This window comes from Acinonyx jubatus, chromosome D1 (genome assembly GCF_027475565.1).
Source record: "Acinonyx jubatus isolate Ajub_Pintada_27869175 chromosome D1, VMU_Ajub_asm_v1.0, whole genome shotgun sequence".
Taxonomy (NCBI): Eukaryota; Metazoa; Chordata; class Mammalia; order Carnivora; family Felidae; genus Acinonyx; species Acinonyx jubatus.
The window spans coordinates 29,753,610-29,773,673 of record NC_069390.1 but is presented as its reverse complement, the minus strand read 5'-3'; the positions used below and the strand labels follow the sequence as shown (position 1 = coordinate 29,773,673).

The following is a 20,064-nucleotide window of genomic DNA, read 5'->3' as shown; positions in this document are numbered from 1 at the left end:
AGAAAAAATACATGATATTTTATCCTGCATTGTGTTATCAACAGTAATTTATCATGCAAGCCAATAATTTATAAAGAACTTTCTGCTGCAAGAAATAGATTCAATTAGAAATAAGTAATTAAAAGGTAAGGATCATTAAAAGAAACCTCATTTGAAAGATGACAGGGCTTAAGGCATTTCTTTATGGAATGGAGAGGGGGGAAAAAAAAGAAGAACCGTGCTGTTTTATTACATAGATTTACCATATGCAATAGCCATATTTCATTTTCCACCTCCACAAACTATTTGGAGGTGATGAAAGCCTTGCTTGGAACCATTCATTTTTTAAACATCCACCTACTGCCTAAAGGGTGCAATTCTTAAAAATGAAAATGTGCAGACAGGTCGTCTTCAGTGTGAATTAAACTCATTTGTTATTTTCTAATGTATACCATTATTCTCAGTCTTATAGACCAAGGATCTCTTTATCAACTAAATTAGACATTTTTCCATGCAGAATACTCCATTCCAGTAAGAAAAAACAGACGACTGTGCAAATAAAGGAGCATAGCTATCCTTGTGCACGTGTTAATTGATGGACCTCCTGTTCTGTGCATAAATGTGATGTTATTATGTTGACATTGTACACATTTAATTCTTTTCTTATGGTGGCATAAAATTTATTTCTCTTTCTTTTATACACTTGCTTGAAAGCAAGCAAAAACAAAAAACTTACCATTTGGAGATAGAAATGGTTCACCACAAGATACCCAGATGGCAATGGGATTTCTGAGGATGAGGGTGAGCAAAGACTTATCTACACCATCCAAACTATCAGATGTCACAGACTTTGGAAATAATGTGGTTTTCTCTTTTGTTCTTGGGTTTTCTAGGAAACAAATGACACATTTACCACTGCACAATGGATAAATTTGCCTCCTAAGTTCATTTGTTTATTCAAAAGATTTCCTTTCTTATTAATGACTTGATTTAAATAGGCAATACCTAACCAGATGCAAACACATAAATTTGACCAGAAACTTCATATGCAATCAAATAATTTAAACTACTCTGATTGTAAATATATTTTTAGATTCCTTTTTTACACTTTACCTAGTTGTGACAGAAATCTGGGGTGGCTAACCAAAATAGCTACTCTGAAAAGGAATAAAATAAAAATATAAGAAAACTAAGGAAAGGGGGAAAGCCTTTCTAGGCTAAAGCCAGAGATAAAATGCTTCAGTGTCTTCATCTTTCAAATGAATAATAGTATCTATCTCATTCTGCTGTTAGGAAGATTAAAAGGAAAAATAAAAGAGGAAAGTGCTTAGAATAAATAGTGTTCAGTCTAATTAATTGGACAAGTATCCAAAAAATGCTAGATAATATTTTTGTTATTAAATGGGTATGAAAATCACAGTGTTTCCATTTGCTAGAGGTAAAGCACAGTTTGGCTTCTGAGCATTCCAGTGGCCCAAGCAAAGAGGAAAACACAATATCAAGGTTCATATGGCCCACACAGAGTCATAAATTCTTCAGAAGATACAACTTTCCTGGTTCCTGAGATCTGAGATAAATTTATTTCAGGGTTTTTCTAAAGGGGTTATTTGTGAGAGAGCAAACAGTGTCCTACAATAGAAATGAGCAATATTCAGAACTTCTAACATGCTGGGCATGTCACTAAGACCTCTGCATACAGTATCACATGTAATTCTCAGAATGATACTCTGGGGTAGGCCCATTCCTTTTTTTACAATGTAACTGAGGTTTAGTCACATAGATAGGTAGCAGCAGAGCCAGGATTAGAAACCAGGCCATATACCTCCAGAACCTGTGCCCATAACCACCATCTCCATAATAAACATGATACTGAGTTTTTGACTGATGCCTGTTTTTTTTTAAAGTTCCTCAACACAAACTGATGGCATAACATAAGCCACAATTCAGTTAAAGGGGGCAGCCTATTAATAGACCAGCTTGTTCAAGGATAACCTCTAGAATACAGAGGGGAAGGGATGGCCACACCCTTTAGTAGTCCAGCATGAATAACATTATTTCTGGGCTTAATTTAAATACAAAATTAAAAGAAGAGCCTTTGAGATTATAATATGCCAGAACCTAGAGATCAGATATCTATATGCCAAGTAAAGGCCAAACTAAACGCTTTAATGATCATCTAGGCATTAAAAGGTCACGTAATTAATTTTAAAAACTCATTAGAAAACAGGACAAATAATATCATTATGAAATAATAGAAAAAAATATATACTGGTCTTTGCCACAAGTTCCTGGCAGAGAGCTTCTAAATTTCTTGTAATTTTCTAAGTGATTCTTTTTGTCTTTGATTCTGGTTCCTGATGCAGAGCTCCTAAATCCTTTGGAATTTCTTGGATCATAGCAGTATCTTATTTTCTAATGACAGACTCTTGGATGAAGGCTGGTCACCAGAAAGACCAAGCCACGATTAGAACCTTGGAATTTTCCACCCCACTCTCATTCCCGAAAGAGGGAAGAGAGGCTGGAAATGGAATTAGTGGACAATTACGCCTACATGATGAATTCTGCATAAAAACGCCAAAAGTACAAGATTTGGAGACTTTCTGGGTTGGTAAACACATGGAGCTGGTAAGAGAGGAGTGGCAGACTTAGAGAGAACATGGAAGTTCCGGGCTCCTTCCCACATACCTTATCTTATTCATCTCTTCCACCTGGATGCTTATCTGTATCCTTTATCACATCCTTTCATAATAAACCAGTAGACTGTACGTACACATTTCCTTGAGTCCTGTGAGCTGCTCTAGCAAATTAATCAAACTGAAGGAATATTTAAACATGGGAATTTCCAATTTAAGCCAATTGATCAGAAACACAGGTCTGGATATCTGAAGTGAGAGGTGGTGGGGGCGCAGTCTGTGGGACTAAGCTCTTAACCTGTGGGATCTGATACTATATCTAGGTAGATAGTGGCAGAATTGACTTAAATTATAGCACATCCAGCTGGTGTTGCAGAATTGCTTGGTGTGTGTGGGGGGGAACCACACATCAGGTGTCAGAAGTGTGAATGTGATAAGAATGTGAGAATAAAGAGACACACAGGAGGAAAAGTGGGTTTTTCCTACTCAATCCTATATACGATAATGATAGCTACTATTCACTGGATGTTTAGTCAACATCAACCAGGCACTATTCTAAGTGACATACACATTTATATATAAATTCCTATTCATATATACTCTTATGAATACATATTCATACCTATGAGACCAAATGAGTATACATTTACATGACTATCAGTGTAAAATTTGTAAAATGAGGCAACTGAGTTACAAGAGTTTAAACAACTTGCCCAAGATCATTCAGCTAGCAAGTGACAGATCTAGAATCTGAATCCTGGTATTCTGACTCCAAAACCCAAGTTCTTAAGCTTTAAATGATGACTCTCAGAATAACAATGGAAAGCTGAGATTACTCTGGTGAATCACTGTGAGCAAGACTCATTTTCATTTAGCAAACTGTTGCTGGGGACATAGTTTGTCCCTGTCCTCAAGTTGTACATAGTTAAATGAGACACACAAAGATGTAAACAGATGATTATAACACAATGTGCTAGGAGTTGCAATACAGGTGCTTTCACTGGAGCTTCTGGGAGTTTAGAGAAGCAGTGGAGATGGGCAGGGGCAGGTTAGGGCAGCTGGTGGGCAACACCTCTTGCACTGATCAAACCCCACTTTCTTAAGTGGTCTCTAGTCGGTTCTGGTTTCAAATTTAATAACAAAGCTGCTCATAAAGTAGCTAAACTGTCAAACATATTTTATAAATTTGAGGCAATTTATTGACTGTTTTGGTGCTGACACCAAATTGATATTCTTTTAAAAAATGTTTCTTGTTATTCTTCAAGGTAAAAGCAATATGAGAACCTCACATGAGAGTAGCTTTCTGTGCTTTTGTAATTGTAGAAGGGCTGACTGAATCAAAGAACCACATTTAACTTTTTTACTACAAAAATAGGGAGAATCAGCTAAATCCTGATTTGTATAATACAACCAACCTTTCATACTTTTAATAGTTGCTTCTTTTGTCCCAACAGAGGCTGCCTCTTTCTTTGGTTCCTCAGCATTTCTCTGGATGAAAGATTCATCCAGAGCCCATAAAACCAAGTCACGTAAGGAAAGGACTGTGGTTCCATCTTTGGTATAAACTTTGGATGCTGCTCTGGCAAGACCAAGTTGCTCCGTACATTCTGTAAGAAGCTTAATAGCAAATAATATAAGGAAATGATTAGAGAAAAAAGGGATAGAGCTGGGAATAATTGTGAAGAGCTTCTTATTTTAGAAATTTGAAAAAATCCTTTAATTTGGGGAAATGGAAAGGTGAATAACTACTGATTTGATCTTTGAGTAGAGATAATTTTTTATATTAGATTGTCTGATATAACCTCACAAAATTAGTCCTTACTCAAGCTGTGAAAATTAGCTCCAAAAATTTAACACAGCAGCTGATACATTTAATCATGAATCAGTTAATATATTTTATCATCAGAGTATTTATTTTCTAAGAAGTGGTCAACTTAGAGATCCACTTTCAATTTTGTTGCTTTATAAGGTATAAAATAGTAACACTTCACATTGATGAACTGCTTTAAAATAAATGAGTAGTTGACTTTCAAACCCAAACTGAAACATGTTGTTACTTCCATTTTGTGGATAGGAAAACAGGCTGAAAGGTTAACATTTTTGCCCAAAACTACAGGATACAGCTGTGGAGCTCAGGGTGAATATTGAAGTTGCTAACTTTTGTGACTTGCTTGGTTTGTTGAACAATATCTTAATAAAAAAGCCACTTGTATTCAACCAAAAAGGTGAGAGAATGAGTAGGTATGTACTTGTGTGTTTGCAAGGAGGTCTCCAGGGTAACTCCATATCATATTTAACATTGCTTGTAAAATATGCTGTTAAAGGCACTGCCCTGAATATATAGACAAGATAATCACCAAGCAATGGAAGGACAAAGCTGGGTTTGGGCCTTTTGAACTCTCCCTCCTTCCCATGACTATAAGGAGGAGCCTCTATGACAGTAACCACATATTCCTTCCTAACACAACTCTTGCTTCTCCAATTTGAGAATGATGTGAAATAAGCTGTCAACAAATAAGTGCTCATTTTTTTCCGAATGATAAATGAGGTAGTGTCTCTTAGCAAATTCAAATAACATACAATTTGAAGGTAGAATGGGAAAGAAGGCAAAAAACAAACAAACAAACAAACAAACAAAGGAATTCTGTCTATCACAAGAGTGAAGAAACTGGTAGCTTTATCTTCCCCCTGCTTTTGTACATCTTTGCTCTGGAGCCAGTCTAAAAACCATATTCTGATTTCTCATTTTTCTGAGTCTGTATCCAGAGAAGTACAATAAAAAAGAATATCTTTAAGAAAACCGAGATCTTGATCTCATCAGCTTAAATTAGTGAAACTGGCCAGGGACATTTATCATTCAATCCCATTGCTTTCTTCTTGTCAGAAGAATCACTATTATCATTACCTCTGAGGATGCAAGAAACATTTAAGTGATAGCCACTTACTGTGGGGAATGTTTCAGCCACAATTAACTTTCCATTTCGATATCCATCTCCATTTTTGTATGCAATTATTTTCACTGCCTTCTGGTGCACAGCTGCTAGACCACCATGAGATACAACTTGTGTGCAGGTCTTCATCCGTAAAGATAATAGACGTTCTTCATAATAACTTAGTGTTTTCTCAGCCTCATAAGAAGATAAATCAGCCTGATTAAAACAAAACAAAACAAAACAGAGGTTTACTCAAGCTTTTTCTTTTAGTTTCTGTTACTTTGGTATATTTCAATCTCTTAATTTAATAAATACCTGCATATACATGTGTGTGGTATATAAGTTTTGAAATGCTTACTCCATATGCTATAGGTCTTGGATATCACAGTGGGAAGAACATTGAGTCAGAATTCAGTTCTCTTCCTAGCCCTGTCATGGAGTCCTTAGGTGACTTTAGGCCTCTGGTTTGTGTTTCTGGGCTTCTCCTGTTTTCTATTTTGCCTTCTCCTGACAGGAGCTGGGGAAGAAGGATGCCAGGGCCAGAGAAAGCCTGGGGTTGAAGTGATGGGATGCTGGCACTACAGATATCCTCTTGGTCTTTAACTTGAGGATGATCCCATCCCCTGGTGGCAGACTGAAGAAGGGGGAGGGGAATGAGGGCAGTCTTAGCCACATGTGTAGGTTCGGCTCTTGGCTTATTGCAGCAAAGACAAGAAGGGCAGAAAGGATTACTCAACACTCCACAAGTCAAGAGAGGTAAGAGGGAGGCTAAGGGAAGTCTCCCTGAGTGGCTCTCAAGCTTCCATATGTACTAAGCATACATTCCGGGAAACATTGTGCTGCGGGCTACGTGGCAATAAGAACTTATAGAAAGCATGCAGAACCCAAGACTACAAAAGAGCAGATGCAGAAAGCAGGGTGGAGAACAAGATAAGATATTCCATAGTAACATGGTCTAAGGAATTCATGAGCACAGGCAGGACCCAACCTTAACTAGATACCCACCCGCTGTTTTCTCTGCAAGGCCGAAAAGCAGTGTTCTGCTTTGCAGTGGGTTGCCTATGATCTCCTAACCCAGAACATAGCTATTTGATTTCCCATAACACCATAATGAGGGTGGTGAATATCACACTTCACCTTTCTCTTTCAAACCCTACTCAGGATGCTGCTTTGAGGGAAAAATTCTGTTTGAGATGCTGTAACATTGGGGATTCCTTCCAATCAGCTCACCACCACCCCCTTAACCCCACCATCATTAAAGAAAAGCCAAATGCCTTCAGACTTCCCCAGAGGACTTCTTTTCTCCATCAGAGTTACTGTTGCACTTAATGTTTATTGCAACTCTTCATGTCGCCTCCAGATGGAGGGTGTCCCCTCCACCCTGCACTGTGCATCTGGTTTAGGGGAAAGAGGAAAGATATCTGGAAATGGACCTGGCAAGCCCTAGAGAGCACACCCAAGTTAGAAGGCTTTTCTTAGGAATTGCTTCTTTTTATATAGGTGTGTAAGTTCCCCTTAGCACATCTTACTCTAAACTTGAAGGAGGGGACTTTTTAAATGGTGCCATTTTAAATTAAGATCACAGGAAAGTGGCAGAGATTTTTTTTTCTCCACAAGCTATAAATAGTATTAGACATGGATGCATGAATTCAGGCATCCAACCTGAACAATCATTAACAACATGTCAAATTCCCCCTGAAATGTTCCATACTAGTAAAAAGTTTTCCCTGTGAATATAGACAAAAAAGCTGCTCTGCTAAGTAAAGATTTGCAGTTACTTCCTCATTTAAAAGCAACACAGAGAGCAGTGGAAGGTGTCAGTAGATGATTAAAGCCGCAGAAGTGCCCAATTAACTTCAAAGAGTGTATCGAACTATTAATAGACAATGTATTTTAAATTACAATGGGGAAAAGGAAATCAATGCAGGTGGAATGGTAAAGGCGCATCAGAGGAAGATGAATTGGATGAGTGGAGATGAACTTGAGTGCAAGGCAGATAATGAATGCGTCAAAGTTTCCAAAGTGATGCCATACATGTATTAGCAGAGCTCAGGTCGTTACACACCTTTGCCACACTGATGACCTTGAAAGGCCCTCGTGAGAAGGGCTTCTGGGTCTTGGAGCCAGAGGCACAGAGGAACGGCAGCCCTGGAAGCGACTGCTTCAACCCCTTCTCTGCTCTCATGGATCGTCCACACGCTAAGCAGAGCACAATTTTCCTCTTTCCAGTGGGTGAGAGATAACAGTATCCCTAAAAAAAGGAACAGAGATGTTTTTATGTAGGGGCATCTAAATTATTATAGCATTTTTGTAGAATACTTCACAATACGAATAAAGCATTTATATGATCCCCAAATGCTATATTTGAAATCTCAACATGAATGAATGATTTTGCTCCCCAATAATTATATTAAAAAAACATATTTCTAAATTCTATTGACTGAAAAAGACTAGAGGCAATGACAATTCAACATCAATGAGTATAACATATGCCAAGAATCAGGGTTTCATGGAGGAATGGCCAGTTCCAAATGTGGGACAAGAAATATGTAAGATAAGCAAGTGATGTCCTGTAGTGCCTGGAAAGAAAAGAAGCCATCCAAGAGTAAAGGAGTCATGTTAAAAAGACACAAGAACCAACATGAAGAAGCCTCCACTGGCCCAACCTAGGACAATTGGGGAACAACGAAAAGAACCCTTTAGATATGTTTAAATATATAAGTCCCATGAGCTCATAATGATGCTAAAGATATAAGTAAATATAACAATTAAAAAACAACAAACACGTAAAAACAAAATTGCAGCTTATTGGAGTCCACTGGAAGTGAACTGTCACCAATTGATAACTCTGACAACTGGCCATTAGAAAGTGTGGCAGATTATTTGCAAACATGGCCACAATAAAACCTCCCCATCCTGGTCTGCATGTCCTTCTGAAATGTGATTTTGCTTCTCCTCCAGTCAAGAAATGTTTCTCTTTTTGTCTTTTCCTTGAATCTGAGCAACTCTGTGTGACTTGCTTTGGTCAATGTATCAGTAAATGCGATGATGCAAGCAGATACCTAGGAAGTGTTTGCACATTGGAGCTGGTTCTCTTTTGGCTGCCACTGGAACCCTGAGACCACAATATGAACACACTTGAGCTAGCCTACTTAAGAAGCCTTGAGGAGAATGACGAACCCCAGCTAACTGCCTGCTAACCTCCAGATATGTGAGGGAGACCATCGTTAACCACCCAGTCCCCATAGAACCACCAACCTACTAATGTACCACGAGATGACTACATATTAGGGTCACATTAGTGACTTTGGGCAAGACCAGCAGAGCTGCTCCACGGAGCTCAGCCCAAATTATTGGCCAACAGAGCGAAAAAAAAATTGTTCTTAGTTTAAGCCACTAAGTTTTCAGGTTGTTTATTATACCACAATAGAGAAGTCAGATAGAAAGAATAAACATTTATTCCACCAACACTTACAAACTATATTTTTGGGTAGTCAAATACCTAGTTGAAGAGGATGAACCTCCTTGAAATTCTTCCCTACATTAAAAATTTAGCTAATAGGGGCACCTGGGTGGCTCAGACGGTTAAGCGGCCGGCTGACAGCTCAGGTCATGATCTCACAGTTTGTGAATTCAAGCCCCATGTAGGGCTCTGTGCTGACAGCTCAGAACCTGGAGCCTGCTTCGGATTCTGTGTCTCCCCCCCCCCTCTCTCTGCCCCTTCCCCACTCATATTCTGTCTTTCTCTTTCTTAAAAATAAACATTAAAAAAATAAAATAAAATAAAATAAAAAGTTCAGCTAATAAATGTTGGGAAAATGACAGAATTAAACAAAACACATCTTTTATTCTGAGAGAGAGAGAGAGAGAGCATGGAGCAAGGGAGAGGGGAAGGAATCTTAAGCAGGCTCCACGCTCAGTGTCGAGGTCAATGCGGGGCTTGATGCCATGACCCTGGGATCATGATTTGAGCCAAAATCAAGAGTCAGACACTCGATTGAGACACCCAGGCGCCCCTAATATTGACCCTTTGGAAACTCCTAATAACCGATTTAAGCAAAGATCATCAAAGAGTGACACTAAATGCAAAGTCATTGGGAGATTTGTTAAATGTGAGATTCGGTTGTGATCATGCCCACTGATACCCATTATCACTAAAAATGGAAAATCCAGAAATTGTACCCTTGCATAAATGGTCAATATGAAATATACAGTAAAGTCCATGACAATTCTTGTCAAAAAATATTGAACATAAATCTAATTACAACTTTAGCGTTAAATTACTTTTACAGGAATCATGGGGGCTACAGAAACAAATATAAAAATGCCACAGAAGTAAACAGTCATATCCAAATAGGAGGCAACCTATAGGAAAATTCTAGATTCTACAACCAAAGGTCATACAAGGACCTTGTTTCAATCCTGACTCAGACCAAGCAACAATAAGAATAATTTTTTTAGGAGAACCTAGGAAATTTGATTAAGAACAGGGTACTTGATAGCCAAAATGTGTTATTAATTTTGTTAGGCGTGATAATGGCATAATTAGGTATGAAAATTTTCCAATATTTTAGAGGTGTGCTTAAGTTGAAGGTGAAATGGTATCATGTCTGGGGTTTGTAAATATTGAAAAACCTTGATAACAGTTGAATTTAGATGATAAATATATGAGGATTTATTACACTATTATATTTTTGAATATGTATGAAAATCTCCATAATAAAATTTTAAAGTACTTTTATGTAGACTCTCTAATTTGCTTTGGTCCTCACAAGGCTAAAAGTTAAGTACAGCCAGAGTTAATACCACTCTCAATCAACTTACAGATGAGAAAACAAAAACTGAGAGAGGGAAGTTTTCATCCAAGGATACTTAAGTAGTACATGGCAGAACTGAAATGTAAAACTGACTCCTGACTCCAAGTTCTTGGCTCTTTTTGCCTTTGTCATATTACTTGAAATACTCCCTTTAAGTACATAGAGTTAATTCAAAGCCAAACTTTAAATGATACTTTTGAAGATGTAATTCTTAAATTCTACTATGGATTTCTCTGTATGTACCTACAACTTCCATTTTTCTACACATTGCTTAAAGGCAGAAAATTAAAACATTCCTGCTTAGATGGAAAGAAATGAATATTATGTGTAGAACCATCTCTATAGAAAAGCAAGGATTTCATGATGAATTGTATGCCAATAATTTTCTTTCTTATACTAAAGAAGCCCATTGGAAGTATCCAGAAAATATATTTTTCATTCATTAAAACATCCATCCCCATCACTGTGGTGCTACAGGTTTGATGATCTCTGAGTTGCTCTATTTTGGCAATGGTACATATACACAATGTAAACTGTTTTTCATTAATTCATTTACACTTAATACTGCTTGGAAACTGCTGATGGAAAGAAAAGTAGAATACATTTGGTATGCCTGTAGAACTTAAACAGAGTTTAAAAGTTCAGTAAGTCAGCTACTGGTATTCTGTGCAGAATACCAGGCAATTGATTTGACTAATTCTTTTCTCTATAAAATTTCCTTGATTTATTGAAATGACTAACTTGATCTGTTCATTTGGCCTTATAGACATATGGTCTATTACATGGGGTTAGTCTGATCAATAATGACTGTTACTATATATATAGTAGGTAATGTGATTGTGAATAAATTATTCAGTGTCTTCATCATATTTATTATTTAAATGAGACAACATGTGAAAATCACTAAGATTGATCAGTATGTAACATACAGTAGTGATCAAGCATGTAATAGTTACTTCATATTCATTTTCTTTTTCTAAGCTATCCATTAGAATGAGGTCTAGAAAAGGAGTTCTTACCCTACATCCCAAATGGATTTCAGGGGGAGTCTATAAATTCCCTAAAACTTATATGAAAGGTGGTTGTGTACATATGTGCATTTTTGGGGAAAAGAATATGCATAATTTTCATGAAATGCTCAAAGTCTGTATCTCCAAAAAGATTAAGAACTAACCACTGGCTTAGAGACTTTGTATGAGTAAATTTCTCCCAGGCCCAGGAGAAGTTTTTAATTTATGAATCCCAGAATTGATATATTATTGCACTCTTCAGATTAATCATATTAACTTCTAATAGATAGGCTATCATTTAACTTTTGGGAAAGGAAAATTATGATCTTTTGGAGCAAATCATTGTTAGAAAATGGGAAGTTGTATTTTGGTTAATGTAAATAAAAGAACATCTTGATTATATGGTTAAAAGAAAGGCAATAGTTTTATAATCATTGAGGCTTAAACTCTAGGACTCCCTTCTTTACTTTTTTTTTATTATAAAATATTTCAATCATACAAAACAGCACAGTATAGTGAACTCCCATGAACCCATACTCAGCTTCCCCAATTACTATCTGGATATTAATAAAAGTTAGCAAAAATAATCTAAATTTTGTCTAGATTCACTAAAATCCAACCAAGTTTTAAAGGTGTGTAGGGAAAATATCCCAAAGTCACAAGACGGCCACTAAATAAACTTAAATAATAATTGGATTGTGTGGACTAGGAAATTGAGGAGTTTACTGGTGATGAAATAAGAGTGCTGTGATTGGTGCTAAAACAAGAGGTTATTGATGAAGCCATTGAAAGTGGAAACTGTTCAAGTCTAAAAAATGACCTTAGAAGGCCATTTGAGTTTCTGCTTAAAGAACTCATTTTGCAAAAAAGAGCCATTTTACACATTGCTTAAAGGCAGAAAATTAAAACATTCCTGCTTAGATGGAAATAAATGAATATTATGTGTAGAACCATCTCTTTAGAAAGATAGAGAACCATCTCTATAGAAAGATAGTTGGAATCATGCTGATATTATCTTCTAAGCTGCACTCTTTTTTAGCAAGAAAGACAGCAAATGGCCTTCAAGAATTATTTTGGAGAAAGCAAGTTGCATGTGTGATTTTAGGAGGAGTTCAAAGTAAAACCCATGTGCCAACTCTCGGATGTATGGCACTGGAACTAGCATATTGATGGCCCTGACTTGGTTAAGTCGTGTTCTGCCTATTCCGGTTAAGGAAAAGTACGTAAAATAGTTTTTAAAATATTTCTAAACAAAATGGTCAAGTAGAAAATTCTGGTACTTAAAAGTGTTAAACTTTTCTTTAACAGAACACCAAGATGCTCACTGAGACCTCAACCCACAGCCACTGTTCCACTATCCCTCCCACCTTTCATGCCACCACCCTTTAAAACTCAACCTCGACTCCACCATCTATCTCTGTAATTACTCTCCCCTTTCCCTTCCCACCAGCTGAACAGTTCTTCCTTTCCTGTCTCTTTTAACAAAAACACGAGTTGCATAATCACTGGAAAATTTCAATCATACACCAATGTATGATAAGCCACCCTCTGCCCTTCACCCAGCTTCAACAATTATCAATAACTACCAATCTTGTTCCATCTGCACCCCACCCACTCCTACCTGGATGACTTTGAAGTAAATCCCAGGCATTATATCATTTCATTCTTAAATATTTCAGTATATATTTCTAAAAGATAAAAATTCTTTTATCATAACTATAATATCACATCTAAAACTAACAATGATAGTATCTTAATATAACAAAATATTTAGTCAGTATTCAAATTTCTATAGTCATCTCTCTCCTCTTACAAATTTGAAATAGAATCAAAATCAGGTCAATACATTATAACTGGTTTATATACCTCTTAAATTTCTTTTAACCTCAATGTTCCTGCTATATCTTTTTCTCTCTTTTCTTTTGTTGTAATTTATTTGTTGTTTATTTTTTGTCAGTTGGGATTTTGACGACTACATGGTCTTTGTGTCTTTTACCAAGTTCCTCTATTTCCTTTGTTTCTAGTCAATTATTAGAATGAAAGACTTGATTAAATTCCAGTTACCTTTTTGTGGGGAGGAACACTTCATAAGTGGTACTAAATACTTCCATCAAGGGGTACGTGTTACCTGTTGGGTCTCTGTAATACTATTAGCTACTGATAATCATTAGTTAGGTCAATTACTTTATCAAAGTTCACAACACAGCGACATTCCAATTTTTTCATACCTTATTCATTTCTTAGCTGGCAATGAATTCCTATGGAGTGAAACTTCTCATCTACTATTTTGTTATCCTAACATATAGTTCATAAAGGAAGGAAAAAAATAAATGCTTGATTCATTTCCTAGTTGTCAAAGTAACTAATTGTTCCTAAGCATCATCTAATTATGATCAATGAATTATTGTTATTCTTATCAGTACAAATATATGGATTTAAACATGTCCGATGTATGTCAATCTGCCACATTCAGTAGACATCTGATGTATGTCAATGCAACACATTGATGCTTAAATTGTTTTGTCTTTGGACTGGGAGCCTTTTCAAGTTGACTTGATTCCTTTGAAGATGATCTTGGTAGTCTCTGACAGCATATTTGCCACCTGGTATGAGTTCACAAAGGAGAAAAGGGTTGCTGGGAGGACAGCATAGTCAAAACCAAAGACAGGCAGAATGGTACGGTAAATTTGGACAAATGTAAATTATTTAGCAGAGCCAGGGAATTTTGGGTGAAGGAGAAGAGGCAGCTATTTAGAGATGTCTGAGAAGCAGAGTAAAGAGGATCTTGGAGAATCTTGCAGTGTGCATTTTGAGATTTCTGCAGGCCAATGTTTATCAATAAGCTTGATATACTGACCCACAAATACCTCAGGTATTTGTAAAGTATGCAGCAATTCCTTACTAATAAAAATTATAGGACCAAATCTGAAGAATCACTTCCTTAGAAAGTAGAGTATAGGTATTCACACTTCGACCTATGCTTGGTATAATGCAATATAGTTAAAGTCACTTACAATCATTCACATTTTAATATGCTTTCTGGAGTGGAGTGACATCTAGTGTGGCAGACACAGCTGTGGGAGTATATGTGAGTGTTCTGGTGAACTGATCATGGACCAAAGATGGTGGTAATGATAGGGAGCCATTGAAACAATATAAGCAGTGGGTAATACAAATATTTCTTCATTGTTTCCTAACCAGAATCACAGAGTCTAAATGATTTCATTCACAAATCAGTGTTTAATTTGTCTGAATATAAGGTTTTCTAGGGGAAAAAAAGTTCTGGCTTTATTAAATTGTCCATTTTCTCCTGTTTTCCTTTTATCCTTAGTAGAAAAGAACCACTTACTGGTTGATCAATGTTTTCCTCTTTAATCACAGAGGATGTACAAATACCAGCATAATTTGCTGCTGTGATTTCCTTATCAAGTGCAGTGCTATGAAAGGCCATGAAAGCTTTGATATTTTCCATGTAATTCCACTTTTGATTGGAAGTCCCATTGTTATAAGGTTTATATTGCTGGGGGAAAAAAGGATAAAATATGGAGTCAAGCAGACAGGAGAGTTTACGATTTATTTATAGATGTCAAATATTTCATCGCATGAATTCAAAAAGTATAGATAATTATTCAATTCTACTACATAGTAATAACCATATTAATATTTGATAATTATATACACATTTTTTACATTTATAAATATGCATTCTTTGATTTACAAAAATGAAATCACAAAGTGCACACAATTTGGTAATTGCATTAGTTTTTTTTTTTCAACTTAAAAATATTCCATGGGGCACCTCAATAGCTCAGTCAGTTAAGTGTCCAACTCTTGATCTCAGTTCGGGTCTTGATCTCAGGGTCATGATTTCAAGCCCTGCATTGGGCTACACGCTGGGCTTTTTTTTTTTTTCAATTCCATGAGCCTTTTCCTAATATTTTTAAAGGATATATATACTATTTAATCTCAGTGATGTTTTATTTTACCAATCCCCAATAGTTAAACGTGTAGATTGCTTCTCAGATTTTCCTTATTATATGCAAAAGAACAATCAACAATCATAGATTTTTATGTAAATACATGATAAATTCTTTAGAACAAACTCAAGTACAAGTGTTGATAACAAGGTCATTTTAAAATATTATGGTACATCATATAAAGTTTTACCATATCCAAATGCTTTCTAGAAAGGTTATTCTAGTTTACACTTACACCATTGGTATAAGAAATGGCCTGTTTTCCTCACATTCTTGCTCAAACATCATCAATTCAATACATGAAAAATAGTACCTGGTTGCTATTTTAATTTATGTTTTACTGGTTATCAAGAAGAGTTTTTTTTTTAACTATGAGTACAGTCAGTATTATATGTAACAGAAACAGCATATTTATTCTAATTCTAAAACTTGGCTCAAGCATAAGTAAAGAAATGAGTAGTTTCAGTTTTAGAGAATTTAAGCCAGTAGATTAGTTCCAACTAAACATATCACGACACCTCAAGGAACTTTGTAATGAATAGCACTTACTTTACCAAGGAGAGATTGATAGTAAAGAGGAAAATAAATGGGTCTTAAGAACTGATTTAATAGGTCAGACAATAGAGCGTCCCTCAGAGGCCTGGAAAACAAAGACTGTATTTCAAGGAACAGAGAGTGGGGGGTCTAGTAACATTGGCCTAGTGTGCCTCATTTTTGTTATTTCACATGAACTTTAATATTTTCTCACAAACTGATTGCTTCAAGAAATAAAAACAAAATATCAGCAAAGGAAAAAATCTTGAAAAGTAATACAAATTACCTTAAGATCAAATGCATTTCTTAAAAATGGGAACCTTAGGGGGAAATGTCAATATCTATAATTTTATGAAACTGATCAAGGTGCTAAATTTGCATCTACATGAGGTTTTAATCTCACTGTGGCCCATGCCAAAAAGGCACGTGACAGGGAAGAATGTAATGTTATACACACTATGTCTCCTAGAATAAAATTTTAGTCCATATTTGTCATCAGCGTAGAAGACTTAATTAAGCTTTGATATTTGTCCAGATTGTTCTATCCCAATTATGGATTCAGGACCTGCAAAACAAGCTGCCTCATTGCTATTAAAAACATGGAATAAAACAAGTGTAATTTAGAGACAGTTATTCTATTCAACAAAAAGATGGTAAATTCTATAGAGGATACAGAAAATAAATTCAGAGAAGGAGTGCTCCTAAATTTTCTTTTGTCTTAACAAGGGAAAATACATGTCCAGTTAGGGAGTGTCTTTGGTTATAAGTAAGGATGACAGACAAACATGAAAAAAGAACTCCATAGCTCTTTACCCAAAACTCAGATGAGCCCAGATTTCTCGGAAGTCTCCAAAAATTGTCTGGCTGCTGTAAGCATTTGCAAAAGCACGTTAAAAGTGTATTTGAAATGAGTCTCTTGGTAGAATTAACATGGATGAGTTCACATCCTTCAGGAAGACCTCTTTGCCCGTGCTCTTTCCCTTCAGTTGCCAGGTAAGAGGGGACTTGCATATGTCCCAATCAGTGAGCTTAAAGCACGCACATCTAACAGCTATTCACTTGACCATACCCACCACTGAGACTGTAAGAGTGCTACTGGGATAATTTCACATGCTTGCCCTTGGATTTGATTTAAGTAACTAGCATAGCTCCTGACATGCAGCAAGCCCACAGTCACCATCTGTTGGATTAAACTAAATTAAGAGCTACATGAACATGTTGAATTTGAAATCTAGGCAGACTATTGTAAATATTTTAACAATAGCATTCAAGACAGGTTTCTATGACAGCCATTGTCTTTCTCCACAACAAGGAAGTATACGGCTTTACTTTAATTAAATAAAGGGCCATGATTACTACTTAGTCTATAAATATCTTACCTGAACAATAACTGGATAGCCACAGACTTCATTTCTTGCTTTGGTCATAGACACTGCCAGCACAAGGTCCGGGTTACTCACCAGGTGAAAGGTCCTTGGGAAAACAGGACTAGGCGTATCATCAAGTAGCATAACCAGATCAGAGCTCCCCCTGTGCCACTTCCCATTGTGTTGCCTCTTAGCTCCATACATGCTCTCTGATAATGGATATGAATCCTTTAAGCATTTCTCCCCTACAGAAGCACAGTGTGAAGCTTTCTCAGTAGAGAGTGCTGGAGGAACACTGCAGGAGGAAGGGGCTCTCTTGCTCTTCCTGGCTGCTGCATGGGGTCAGCAGTTGGGAGTGAGGCTATCTAGTGCTGTTCTGCTCCAACCAGATGCCAAAAATATGGAGTCCCTTGGAACCTTCACAGGTCTGGCCAGTAGCCATTTGCTTGTGGCCTTCCTGACATGGACATCACATGCTCTAAACCTTCTGCCACACCAACATCCCATTCCCTTTTCATGCCTGTGTGCCCCCAAACCAGCTGTACCCCCACATATGTTGCTTCCTCCTTGCAGACCAGGTCTGGCCAGGCAAACCAACAGACTTCTGCCATCCAGTTAGCTGCACCCATACTTTTTCTAACGAGTTCTGAATTCCAGTTTTGAGAAAGGGCCCAATTTTAAATTTGTTCTCAACTCCCTCAGCTCCAGAGTACCATACAGAGGATTTTTTTAAATATCTGAGAGTTACTCTTTATTATTGCTTAGTAATTCTTTATGTTACATATCCCATTTAAATAACTGTGTGGTTTCTGTCTCCAGATTGTACCCATACTGATTATACACCCTCCTCACCTGTCCTGCTATTTATTATGAGAGGCACTGTGACAGAATGATTAAGAACATGGATTCTGGAGCCACAGTGCCCGAGTTTGAATACAGATTCTACCTCTCAGTAGCTGTATGGTTTTGCTTAACTACACTGTGCCTCAGTTTCCTCATCTGTAAAATAGGATAATGGCGCATGCCTCAAGGGACTCGTTGGGAATGAAATGAATTAATGCATAGAACATGCATAGAACATTGCCTAGCACACATCACTTAGAATGAACCACTATTATTAATGGTTGTGATTTTTTTATAGCTTTTCCATGAACTCTCTTTTTCTAAGGGAGTATTCCCTAAAATTCCAAGATATATGTGAATATTTTTAAGTTACCTTATATAGGAGCTTACATAAAGCCTCTTTGACCAAAAAAAGGAAGAAAATGATTGGGCTAATCATTCTCAAATTCTCTTCCTTGCATCACTTAAAAGCAAAAGTAAGCCAAACATTCAAGGATCTTATCTGTACAGAAAAAAACAATTCTTTGTGTCTGTCAACATAGGGACACTACACGTCCGCAGTGGCATTCCTGCTGTGGAAAATAGAACTTGTCCTATAAAATTTAATGATGTGAGAGTGGGGGTCTGGTACAAAAGTAATATATTTCTCCTTTTAAGACTGCAAAAATTCCAGATATCTAATTTAAACTTATGAACATAAAACAATAGAGTCCCATTGTAAAGAATTACAAAGTACTGGAAAATACAGGAAAAATTGTAACAGAATTTTAAACATTCCTCACATTACTATAAGATAATCACTATTAATCTTATAATGTATTTCTCCCTCCTATTGTTAATTAATGATGCATCATTTTAAGTCAAAAATGGGTATTGGATTTTATCAAATACCTCTGTAGAGTTCATCAATACTGGACAAGAACTGCACAAGAACTGGTATTCTATATTGTTCACCTGCGTAGCCTCACCGTCTGCACAGTCTGTGTCTTGCATTTTCATGAATGAATGACTGTACATTTCCTGCAATGACCTACTGAGGTGCCAAGTTAGTTACCTAGCTGTCTATGTTTCTGCTGCTTAGAACAGATATAGCAACTTCTCTCATGCTTCAATGCCATGCTCAGCCAGGATAGTGTTGGTTATTCTTTTCATTTCTGAACAGTGCAGTCAACTGGCACTTGCCCTTAGCAAGACTGCTTACATTTTGCAGGAAGCTTGAGTTTATACACGTGTACCTAAAACCCACTCTGTGCCAAACAGTAGTGTGAGAACTTAGTCTGTGTCCCAGGAATATCCAGCACGACACCACAGCCCCTTCCACTAACCCAAGGAATGAGTGCTTGCAAGTCACTTAATCTCTTGGGCCTCAGTTTACCTAGTTTTGAAATCAAGTGATTAAGACTAGAAAATTCTAAATATCTTTTTTAGCTCCAAATTCTATGACACAGGATTTCCCCCTGTATAATTCTAAGTCCTGTTGAGGGGATTTTCATCCCTGAGCAGTATTTCATATTTCCCTTTAGAACCCAAATGATTAACTCAGATTTTGCCAGAGTTGAAAATGGGAGAAAGATGCCAGGTTATCTCAAAAGTTCACCTGGATCATTCTTTTGTGTGGCTGGAAACCAAGTGAATGCATCTGTGGCAATTTCTTACTACCTTTCCGTGCCCCCTTGCTCATTTCTTGCACTTCTAGCCTAGACCATGTGCTGTCCCAGCAAGATCTTGTTCTCACAGCCGTAATTTCCCTGAAGAGATTTTGCTGATAATTGCTTAAGATATAAGATTTCCTAGTTATTTTATATGTTAAATAGAAGGCCAAAATGAAAACGTAATCCCAGACCCAAAGGACTGAATGAAAGGACTAATGGTAGAAAATTCTCAGCACAGTGATCGCCACTTGGTACCTCCCATTATGTTGGCAGTGCTGGTGGTGCTCCAATGTTTCACAGAGTTTTAGGCAAACTTCTT

At 36.8% G+C, this 20,064-nt stretch overlaps 1 protein-coding gene across 4 annotated transcripts in view; it reads right to left on the bottom strand.

Annotated features, from left to right (window-relative positions):
* Window positions 1-20,064, bottom strand: part of DCDC1 (doublecortin domain containing 1) — a 486,403-nt gene that overhangs the window by 36,220 nt on the left and 430,119 nt on the right. For all 4 annotated transcript variants that reach the window (XM_053203333.1, XM_053203334.1, XM_053203331.1 and 1 more), the window contains 6 exons: window positions 17,263-17,356; window positions 14,722-14,892; window positions 7,611-7,796; window positions 5,558-5,761; window positions 4,028-4,229; window positions 716-868 (listed from right to left, as the gene is read on the bottom strand). In XM_053203333.1, the coding sequence (XP_053059308.1) occupies window positions 716-868; window positions 4,028-4,229; window positions 5,558-5,761; window positions 7,611-7,796; window positions 14,722-14,892; window positions 17,263-17,356 (1,010 nt within the window). The remainder of the gene's footprint in view (window positions 1-715; window positions 869-4,027; window positions 4,230-5,557; window positions 5,762-7,610; window positions 7,797-14,721; window positions 14,893-17,262; window positions 17,357-20,064) is intronic.